General features: G+C 36.5%; 1 protein-coding gene across 1 annotated transcript in view; it reads left to right on the top strand.

Annotated features, from left to right (window-relative positions):
• The window catches only part of CPEB2 (cytoplasmic polyadenylation element binding protein 2), an 86,624-nt gene that overhangs the window by 61,565 nt on the left and 12,780 nt on the right, over window positions 1-12,279 (top strand). The window contains exons 8-9 of the mRNA XM_007950087.2: window positions 5,937-6,107; window positions 7,347-7,436. Of these exons, the coding sequence (XP_007948278.1) occupies window positions 5,937-6,107; window positions 7,347-7,436 (261 nt within the window). The remainder of the gene's footprint in view (window positions 1-5,936; window positions 6,108-7,346; window positions 7,437-12,279) is intronic.

Raw genomic sequence — 12,279 nt, 5'->3', positions numbered from 1 at the left:
CTGCGATGATGGGATCAAGTATAGCAGGGATTGTGGGGCTGGCGCGGGATCGGGCAGTGTTTCGTTCTGCTGTGCATGGGGTCGCTATGAGTCAGAAACGACTCGATGGCACTTAACAACAGCAACATCTTTTATAACAGTGTCATAGTTTTATTAACAATAGCTAGTTAGTAAGCCTTGAAATCTGGTAGTGTAAATCCTCCAACTTTGTTCTTTTGTGTGATTTTCTTGGCCCTTTGATTAATCACAAATTTTAGAAAACAAAACTGCTGTGATTTTGAATGTAATTGTAGTAATTTTATAGAGAAGGTAATTTAGGGAAGCACTGCAATCTGTCATTGATTTCTCCTATTGACCCATTTCTTATCAATCTTACAAAATTTCTCTCAGCAAATTTTTGTGATTTTCAGTGTGGAGATCTTACATAGCTTTCCTTAAATTTATTCCTAAGTATATGATGATTTTTGATAACATGGAAAGGGGAATTATTTTTCCCCCAATTATTTAGAAATAAATTGATTTTTATAAATTGACTTGCATTTGTGCCCTGGCTAAATTCACTTATATCTAGTAGTTGTGTTCCTTTGAATCAAAACTGGTAATCAAAACTGGTACTATTGTGTTCTTAGCAAATTAAGATATTTTTACTTCTTTCCTTTTCAATATTTGTGACTTTATTTTTCTCCTCTTATTACACTGGTTTATACATCTCTACAATGGTGGGTAGAATGAGAGGGAACATCCTTCAGACCTGAGGGGCGGGGGTGGGAGTACTTGATAGTTGATCAGTAAAGAAATTAGTTCAGGGCTTTTTAACGCTATCAACTATCAGATTGAGGAAGTTCTCTATTCGTTTGCTGAGAAGTGTTTTTTTAAATCATGAATGATTTTCTTTTAAATCATGAATGACTTGCATTTTCAATATCCATTTAAATGATTTTATGGTGCTTTTGTTTCATTTAGTTCATGTTATTAATTATGTTGAGTTTTGAATGTCAAACCAACCTTGAATTTCAGGGATGACTCTACTTAGGCATGATTTGTTTTCCTCTTTTCTGGATTCACTCTGCCAATATTTTTCTCTAGGATTTTCACATGTAGGCTGATAGGGGAGAACCTCATATGTAGTTTACTTTGTCTGTACTGTTCTTGTCAGGTTTTGGTAACAGAGTCTTGGTAACCTTATAAAACCATTGGGGAAGACTTCCTTCTGCCCTTATCCTCAGAGAGTGTTTGTAAAAATTGATGTTCTCTCTTCTTCAAAAGTTTGCTCCAGTCACCAGTGAGGCTTATCTATGCCTGGGGTTTCTTTGTGGAAGTTTTGCTTATTGTTTTGTTTAAATCAAAGTTATAGATTCTGTTTCTTTAATAGAACTCTTCAGACTTTAGAGTTCTTCTCATGCCAGATTTGAAAGGTATGTTTTACAAGGGATTAGTTCATTTTCTCAAATGTTGAATTTATTAACATAATTTGTTCCATGGTGCTGTCCCCTTTTTCATACCTATTATTAATTTTGGGTTTCTTTCTCTCTTAATGAGCCTTGCTGTAAAGCTTTGTTAATTTTTTTATTAATGATTTTTTTAAAGAACCAAAGTTCTGGCTTTACTGGTTTTCTTTATTGTTTCTCTAATTTCTGTGTTTTGATTTCACTTCTTTATTTCTTTCCTCCTACATCTTTGTATTTATTACTCTTTTTCTAGATTTTCATGGTATACACTAAGATTACTGATTTTTAAGGATTTCTTGTTTTCTGATATTCATTTAGAACTATACAGTTCTCTCTGAGTGTGGCTTTAGCCGCATCCCACAGACTGTATTATTTTCGTTATCACTCTAGTTCATTCTCTTGAAGTATATGAACGTGGCAGCAGTCTGGTTTTGGTGAAAAAATGGAAAAAGGTCATTTAATTTGGGCTGAAAACTGTTACACACACCCCCTAGTCCAAATCATTTTATAGTCAAACTCTAATTCTCTCAGCACTCAGTAAGATAGATTGCGACAGTGGTTGCAACAATGGCTCAAACACAGCAGTGCTGTGAGGGTGACGCAGGCCTGGCAGTGTGGTGTTCCGTTGTCCAGAGGCCACTGAGTCACATTGACTCAGTAGCATGGAGCAAAGCAGATCATTTCATTTTACTTTTACAAACCATTTCTATAAGCTACCTGTATGTGTTAGTGTATTTATTTCTAGAAACATGTTTAAAGTGTGCTGTATTTGGTAAATATAACTACTTTAGTAGTTCTCCTTTTATATGGGAGCTCTGGTAGCATAGTGGCTAAGACACTTGCCTGCTAACCAGACGGCTGGTGGTTCAAACCCACCAGCCACTCCTCGGAAGGAAGGTTGGGCAATCCTACTGCTGTAGTGATACTGCCTTGGAAACCCAAGGAGGGGTCGCTATGAGTCGGGTTTGACTCGACGGCACATAACAACAACAACAACAACAACCTTTTATGTAGTCCTACGGATTTGGGTTATGCAGAAGGATAATTGGCAAGGTAAAAAGTCTTATTTTTCTTAATGATATATATTCAGTTAACTCTTCTTTACAATGAGTGTTTAACACCATAGCTTTTATAACCTCTAGAAGGAGGAACATTCTCAGTAGTTGTGGCTACTGTGTGAACTGTTCTGATCCTTTCCATTATAAATCCTTTGTTCAGCTGAACATTGGTTAACAGATTAACTTTGTAGTGATTTTTTATCAGTACAATGGGAATTATAATAACTGTAGTTATTATAATTAGTATATTATTGTTAGTAATATAGTTATTGTAGTATAAACATAACTACTATACAAAAAAAAAAACACTGCCATTGAGTTGATTCTGACTCGTAGTGACCCCCATTGGGTTTCCAAGGTGGTAAACCTTTATGGAAGTCGATTGCCCTGTCTTCCTTCTGCAGAGTGGCTGGTGGGTTTGAACCATCAACCTTCTAGTCAGCAGTCTGATGCCTTAGGCACTGTGCTACAAAATTAAAAGACATGGTTGAAACACATGTCTTCTGGTATTGCTCATGTAAGTGATTTCTTTAGTCGTTGCCTTTGGTATTTCTATTTTTATACCTTATACTATCTGAATATTCATGGTCTGTATTTCTTCTCAAGCTAAAGTCTATCAAAAAGTGAAAAAGACTTTATTTATTGTATTTATAGGACTGCATAATTATGTGTGTTGAGACACTTTTAAACTGGAACGCTTCATAAAGTACTGGTGTATGTCTAAAATAAGCATAGAATTTGAATTTGTCATTTTTTCTTCAAAAACTAGTTATTATTTATGTTCTTTCTCTACCTCATCTTATTCCTTTCAATTACAGAATCATTTACTAGTTTGTTTCCGTGTTTTCTAACCTCAGTAAGTTTAGCCAATTATTCACAGTTAATATTTCTAATGGATCTTGATGACATTCATTTTACAAGTAAAGTAGTTTCCTTTTGAAGAACTTTTTTTTCCTATTGATCATAATGAATATTGACATTTGATTTTCTGTGTTCCCTATTTATGACACCGAAGATGTTTGAAAAGTCAAATTAACATTCACAAAGTTACTCAATAAAAATGGGTATCTTTGAGAGCACCTTATTTAAATTGAGTGTGAACCTGTAGCTCACATTTGTTCCCTTTACCAGATATATTCTTTGTGTTGCTGAGTCTTCAAACTTCAAATTCATATTTCTACTATATAACTAGCTAGCAAGCATGTGGCTTCTTCTCCTCCACCATCTCTGTTCTGTGCAGGTCATCGTAGTTGGGATTGCTTTTGTTTACATCACTTGCATGGTTACAGGTTACATTTTTCAAGATGATAACCTTAATGACATTTTATGTTAAATATCTATTACTTGTATATCTAAAGACATAGACTGTATGCATTTTGCATTGTCTGTTCATCCCTAAAACATTCTTCACTTGATCATGAAAGGAAATCAGCCTGCCTGCATTCTTTTATTCTCCTTTTCCTTTAAAAATAAACTTCTAAAGAAGAGTCTTGTTTTGACTTATGTGCTTTATAAAACTAACTTCATGCAGTCTCGCTTCCACTCAACTTGACTAAAACTGCTCTTTTCAGAGATCATGAATGTCTTCTAACACATTTGTCATGTTTTTATAATTATCTTAACCCCTCCCTTTGGTACTTAATCGATCCATTTCCTTTTTATTTGCTCTTTTTCTCTGGCATTTCTGTCACAGTATTTTGACTTCCCTCTTGCTTTACTTACCACTTCTTCCCTTTCTCATTTATTATTCCACTTCCTTGTACGTTTCCTAAGGAACTGCCCTTGTCATTTCTCTCTGAAGTTTCTTTCAGTGATATTACAAAGAAGCTTAAATTATCACTTCCATGGCATTGACTACAAATCTTTTTCTCAGAAATATGACTTAATTCCTTTCTCTCCACTCCTACAGTACACTTAAGGAACTCTGGGGGGAGTACATTTAAGACACTGGGCTACTAACCAGAAGATTGATGGTTTAAATCCACCAGCTGTTCTGAGGGAGAAAGATGAGGCAATCAGCTTCTGTAAACATTGACAGCCTTGGAAACCCTGTGCAGGTTGCTATGAGTCAGACTCAACTTGTTGGCAGTGGGTTATAGTACATTTGCTTCTTAACATCCTATCAGCATATGAAACTTTACGAATATAAAGTATTTCTTACGTTACTTATTTTGTCCTTCTTTTCAGTTAATGGAATTATCATTAATGTTCCTTAACTCTGCCCTTTCAGGATTTTTTTTTTTTCCCTTATATTATACTGCTGGATAACACTACCATCCATCCTTTTTGCTGAGTTTTTGATCTTCTCATCTTCAATTCACCTATAGGAAAAATTACCATCTTACTTGAATTCCCCTGTATCTGATGGGCTTCCTGGAAATGATTTTCTAGCTTTTACTCTTTGTTTCGAACATGATTCAATCTTGGCCACTGCCTATTTTTTAAATAAATTCATTCTTTTCTACTTATGCTGCTCCTTCCACTTGAAAAACTTGTTTAAAAATATGTTGTCACAAATATTTCCATCTGTAAATACCCTGCCCTCTCTAATGCTCTCACTTAATCTCTGAGCATCATTACCTTTTCCTTCTCAGTGCAAATGCTGTCTGATTTTACTGGAGATGTAAGATAGTACGCTTGTATTAGCTACCCTCTTGCTCCAAAATACTTCCTCTGAAGTACTTTGACACTTTCTTACAGCTATACATGGTAGTTACATGTAGAGATCTTAGCTTTTCTATAAGGTACATTCCTAGAGAGCAGGGGACTATATTTTATTAGGTTATTATTACTTTTTTTTAATCCCTGCTGAGCATAGCAACAGGATTGCTATATGCTATTGCACAGACCGTACTCTATACAAAGACAACTCATAAGGGTGTACTCAAATGAGGATGCGTTTGTTCTGTTTTGCTCATGTGCAGAACCCTGTCCTACCCTATCATGTAAGTGACACGTGTAATAAGTTAATTGAAGACCTTGTATGTAAATACTGCTTATTCCCTTTGTCCACTTCTTACCGTCTGCAAGCGTTTTTTTTTTTTTTTTTTTTTTTTGTGCCCTCCTATCTATTTACTCTGTATCATTTCCTTTCTCCACTGATTTCTAGGTTTCTCTCGTTGGATGTGCAATCTAGCTCTCCCCATGCATCAGTGCTTGCTGTTGTCCATAAAAGAGGAATGGAATTGAGTATTTCTTTTGCTGTATAATTGTTGTCGTGTGACTTTATTTCTCAATCATTCATCAGACTACTTCTCACTAATACAAGTAATTAATACCTTGTACTATCTGAATTTCCATTATTTCTTTTACACCTATGTTTCCTTCATTTTTTAAGAGTTTGAATTTGTCACCGGTATTTCTGTGCCCAGCTATAACGTATCATTTTCTTGGATCTGAGATTCAAGTTACTTTTGTTCTTACGTTTTAGGTCGGTCTTCCCTCTTTCCGATAGACGATGGCTTGCTGGATGATGGCCATAATGATCAAGTTGGTGTTTTAAATTCACCCACGTGTTACTCAGCTCATCAAAATGGAGAGCGAATAGAGCGCTTCTCTCGAAAAGTTTTTGTTGGTGGTCTTCCTCCAGATATTGATGAAGGTAAGGTGACAATCTTTGCTTAAAAACAAAAGCCTGAAATATAATAAGAATGGGGTGGGAGGGTATAGAATTTTTATCTGTAGAGTCAGAGTGGGAATCTATCTCTGTTGAAGTATTTTGGTTACCCATTGAAATCTGGAGGCTGGTTGAACAAATGACTTTCTGATTTTTTTCTTCACTTTATACCTTATGGTACATTTTGTTACTGTGAGCATTGTTTTGTAAGTAAGATTTTCATCCTCTGCATCATACCTGACTTACTCTTTTTTAACATATAGAACTTAACTTGAATAAACAACACTGAAAACTTTTTGTATGACCTAACATACACACACAAAATGAAATAAATGGAAACCCACCGTGAAACGAAATCTGCAAAGCACCACAGCGAAGAGGTTAATTTACTTAAGGCAAATGCACTCTTAGAAGTGGTCCGTGAATAAGACAGAGGCTATAAAACTCAAACAAGAAATGGAGAAAGAACATAGGAAATCCAGGTTGTACACTATGTGGAGATCATCACATGCAGTAACATAAGAAAAATAATTCAAGATAAAGATTGAAAATACTGGAGCTTTGTAATGTTTGTGAGGTTGCAGGAAATTTGTCCCTCTCGTTTATAAGGAATAGGTGTGAAGATGTTGCTAGACTTAGGGAATTCTTTAAATTATGAGTCAGACACGTGCAAACTGATCTTAAGTATTAATCAGTATAATAAGATAGTGATGTAAGGAAAAAACTTAGAACATGCCATTGGATTTGACTTATATGTGTTTCTTTGAAACTGTCTGCCATATGTCAGAGCCTAGTAAATTTAATAAGCATTATAACTTTTCAAATCTTGTTTCAATAGACCTTTTCCCCGTACAACAGCATATTTTTACTTGTGATTAAAATACTGGCATATTTCTCAGCTAGTGCAATTTATGGTTTTGTGTTCTGTAAATCTATTAGTATCCATACAAAGTAGTGTTAAGTTTTGAAGTTCAAATTGAATTGCTTATTCTAGCCAGTGTGCTACTTAACCAGTTGAATTTATTTTGAGTAAAATACTAAGCTTTACATATTATTTTAATAAAGATGGTAGACATACTCTCAGTGTTTTTGTTCTAGCTTACCTTAGGCTATATTTGACACTTTTAAATATTACATCTTCAGAATAATGTATAAAATACAGGATTTCTTGAAAGGAATCATTGAAACTAATTCCTAATGCGTATTATTTATACTTTTCTTAAGATGAAATAACAGCCAGCTTCAGAAGATTTGGGCCTCTGGTCGTAGACTGGCCTCACAAAGCAGAAAGCAAATCCTATTTTCCACCAAAAGGTAAGGGGTTTTATTGTTAATATTTTCTAGGGAATTGCTTACTTGGTGTTTTTTTTTTTTTCTTGGCTTTTAGAATTGAATATAAGCACTTCTTTCCAGAAATCAGTACTTTGAAAAGGTGAATATGTGAGTGGCAGCATGATCTAAGAACCTTTCCACTTACTCTAAGCCAGTGAGAAATCCTGAGGTGCTTGCTCTGCTGCCTGGATATGATACCAGAGACTTCGATTAACATGTTTGGGGTATTTTCTCAGCTGTGGTAGCGTAGTGCCTAAGGCACTTGACTGCTAACCAGAAGGCTGATGGTTCAAACCCACCAGCCACTCCTTGGAAGGAAGGACGGGCAATCCATAGTCCATAGTGATACCTCCTCAGAAACCCAAGGAGGAGTCGCTATGAGTCGGGTCTGACTCAATGGCACATAACCACAAGAACAACAAAGCATCGTTCTAAATAATTCAGGAACACAGACATTTAAAAAAAAAAGGTGTCTCTCTACTCAATAAAACTAAGATCTAAGTAAATAAGTAATATGAACTTATGAATAGCTTATATATTACAGGATTTACCTATGTGTTCAAGATGAAATTAGAAAAAAGCAGAACAATATTTTCTTGGTTAGTAAGTAAACAGTTTAGATTGGTCAGGAAGTGACTCAAAACTTCTTTTAAACCCCCAGTTATATAAAGAAATAAAAGATGAGGAGGATGCTTAATTGTGTTAATAACTTACTGCTATCCTAATACTGTGGCTGACCACCAGACAACAAGAACCACAAGTTGTGCTAACAGTTCATTGGAGCAAAGCAAGTCACATGACTAAGCCAGACCAAGATCTGTGGGGTGAGGAATTTTCCCCTGTCCACGGTGAGAAGGGGAAGAGAGTGGAGGGGAGAGCTGAAGAATAATCCAGTCTATGAGCATAGCTATTGGCAGATTCTCTGAAGTCAGTATAAGAAAAGGGAGGAGATAGAAAGACAGACTTTTCTTTGAACATCATTGATAATCGTTTTAGAAAAGCACACCACTATTTTCATGGTTGAGTGACATATTAGGCTTGGAGGAAGGACTTCAATATCTTGTTAAATGGTCTGATTCTGGCTGTGAGAAATGGAAACATGGAAGAGAAGTTACTGGCATACAAAACACTAGTGATTGAATGCTATGGACCCATCTCTACATTTTGTCATTGAAAATGTCAAACAACTGGCAAACTTAAAGGAAAAGAAAGAAGATGCAAATAACACGAATAAGAAATGAAAGGGGTGATATCGCAATAAAACCAACAGAAAAGAATAATACCAACATACTATGAAGAACTGTACTCCAACAAATTGGAAAACCTAGAAGAAATGGACAGACCCATAACATACAGACCAATATCCTCCATGAATATAGATGCAGAAATCTTCAACAAAATCCTAGCCTGTAGACTCCAACAACAGATCAAAAAAAATAATACATCATGACCAAGTGGGATTCATACCAGGTACGCAAGGATAGTTCAACATTAGAAAAATAATCAGTGTAATCCATCACATAAGGAAAATAAAGGAAAAGAATCACATGATCATATCAATAGATAACAGAAAAGGCATTTGATAAAATCCAATATCCATTCCTGATAAAAACTCTCAGAAAAATAGGAATAGAAGGGAAGTTCCTCAACATAGTAAAGGGTGTATATGCAAAACCAACAGCCAACATTATTCTCAATGGAGAGAGACTGAAACCATTCTCATTGCAAACAGGCACCAGATAAGAATGCCCTCCATCAATCTCCACTTCTATTCCCCATTATATTGGAAGTCTTCAAACCAAAAACCAAACTCGCTGCCATCAAGTTGATTCCATCTCACAGCAACCCACACTGGGTTTCTGAGGCAGTAAATCTTTGCAGAAGTAGACTGCCCATTATTCCTTCCACAGCATGTCTAGTGGGTTTGAACCACCAACCTTCTGGTTAGCAGTCAAATGCCTTAGACGCTGTGCCACCAGAGCTCTTTATTAGAAGTCCAAGCTGGGGCAATAAGGCAAGAAAGGGAAATCAAAGGCATCCAAGTTGGTAAGGAAGAAGTAAAACTATCCCTATTTGCAGATGATAGGATCCTATATATAGAAAACCCAAGAGACTCAACAGGAAAACTACTGGAACTATTTACCATAGTGGCAGGAATACAAGATCAACATAAAAAATCAGTTATATTCCTCTACACAAGCGAAGAGGTCTGTGAAAAGGAAATCAATACCATTTACAATAGATACTAAATGATAAGACATTTGGGGATAAATCTTACCAGGAACACAAAACACCTCTACAAAGAAAAAGTATGAAACACTACTACAAGAAACTGTAGGAGACCTACATAAATTAAAGAAACATACCATCTTCATGGATAGGAAGATTAACATTGTGAAAATGTCAGTACTACCCAAAGCAATCTATGCATTCAATGCAGTCCTGATCCAGGTTTCATCCACATTCTTTAAAGACATGGAAAAACCTGTCACTAATTTTATATGGACCTCGGAAGGAAGGTGGGGCAGTCTACTTCTGTAGTGATACTGCTTCAGAAACCCAAGGAGGGGTTGCTATGAGTCAGGTCCAACTCGACAGCACATGACAACAACAACAACAAAATTTTATATGGAAGGGAAACAGACCTTGGATAAGCAAAGTAGTGCTGAAGAAGAACAAAGTAGAAGGCTCACACTCTCAGATCTCAAAACCTACTTACAGAGCCACAGTTGTCAAAACAGCCTGGTACTGGTACAACAACAGACACGTAGACCGGTGGAGCAGAATTGAGAACCCAGATATCAGTCTATCGATCTATAGTCAGTTGATCTCTGACAAAGGGCCAAACTCCATTAAATGGTGAAGATATAGTCTCTTTAACAAATGGTGCTGGCAGAACTGGTTATCCATTTGCAGAAAAATGAAACAAGATCAGTACCTCATACCATACACAAAAATGAACTCTAGATGGATCAAAGACTTAAATGTGAAACCTACAACTATAAAGTTCATGAAAGAAAAAATAGGATAAACTTTGGAGCCCTGCTTCATGGCATAACCCAAGATGCAAAACAGCAGAAGATAAAGTAGATGATTGGGACTTCAAAAAATTAAATTCTTGCATGCATCAAAAGACTTCTCCAAACGAGTAAAAAGAGAACCTACAGAGTGGGAGAAAATACTCAGCAATGACATATCAGACAAACGCTTTATCTCCAAAATAAATAGAAAACTCCAACATGTCAACATCAAAAAGACACACAATCCAATTAAAAAATGGGCAGAAGACATGAAGAGTCACTTCACCAAAGAAAGTATGCAGGCTCCCAACAAATACATGAAGAAATGTTCGCGATCATTAGCCATTAAAAACACCAAACTCAGTGTCGTCAAGTTGATTCCGATTCATAGCGACCCCTCCTTGGGTTTCCAACGCAGTATCTCTACAGAAGTAGATTGCACACTCTTCCTTCTGAGGAGTGGCTGGTGGGTTTGAATTGCCAGCCTTCTGAGTAGCAGTCAAATTAGAGAGATGCAAATCAAAACAACCATGAGATACCATCTCACCCCAGCATTAATAGCAAAGTTCAACAAGACAGAAAACAACAAATGATGGCAAAGATGTGGAGAGATTGGAACTCTCATACACTGCTGGTGGGACTGTAAAATGATACAGCCACTGTGGAAACTGGTATGGCTCTTCCTTAAAAAGTTGGAACTAGAATACCATTTGATCCAGTAATCCTATTACTAGGTATATATCCTAAGGAAGTGAAGCAGGACACAAACAGATATATGCACACCCATGTTCACTGCAGCACTATTCACAATAGCAAAGAGATGTAAACAACCTAAGTGCCCATCTACCGACGGGGAATGGATACACAAACTGTGGTACATACACACAATGGAATACTATGCAACTGTAAAGAATAATGTAGAATCTGCAAAGCACTGCATAACATGGATGAACTTAGAAGATATTATGCTGAGTCTAATAAGTCAATTACAGAAAGATAAGTAAAGTCGAGGAAAAGTTTATATAGGAGGAAACTTTCTTTGTTGGTTTATCAGGGATGGGAAGAGAGGAGAGGCCCTTATATGGTTTCTTATAGAAACCAAAGATTATTAGTGGTTACCAGGGGTATGAGGGAGTTCTGGCATAGTGCCTAAGGCATTTGACTGCTAACCAGAAGGCTGGCACTTCAAAACCACCAGAAGACTGGACAATCTACTTCCGTAGAGATACTGCCTCAGAAACCCAAGTAGGGGTCGCTATGAGTTGGAAAAAAAGACTCAATGGCAGTGAGTTTGTTTTTGTTTTGTTAAAAGTATGAGGGAGGGGAGAAGGGGAAACTTTTGTTTGTGGGGTAGTTTATGCTAATGGTGGTAGAATATTTTGGAAAAGGATAGCAATAATGGAAGGAAGGTTGGGCAATCTACTTCCATAGTGATACTGCCTCGGCAACCCAAGAAGGGGTCGCTATGAGTTGGGTCCGACTCGGCGGCACATAACAACAACAATACTGTCACAACGTGAAAAATGTTATCAGTATCCCTGTGCTCTAAATGAAGAAGTTATTTCAGCAAATGTCTTCCTGTCTGTTTTTACTACAGTAAAAGTTAAAAAAAAAAAAATTGTCACTTCCATCACTAGTTTATGTCATTCTTTAGAGATGGAGTGATCCAGTGATGTCATACATTTAGATTGTGAACTTAGGGAATCAAGAATACCTTTTGAAGTTAAGGAAAGGTTTATATATTGGAGGACATTTTCTTTGTTGGTTACCAGGGGTGGGAGGGGAGGGGAGGGAATGCTGTTAGA

Source organism: Orycteropus afer, unplaced genomic scaffold (assembly GCF_000298275.1).
Source record: "Orycteropus afer afer isolate SDZICR_OR568_19922 unplaced genomic scaffold, OryAfe1.0 scaffold00262, whole genome shotgun sequence".
Lineage (NCBI taxonomy): Eukaryota > Metazoa > Chordata > Mammalia > Tubulidentata > Orycteropodidae > Orycteropus > Orycteropus afer.
This window is presented reverse-complemented; position numbering and strand designations above follow the sequence as displayed.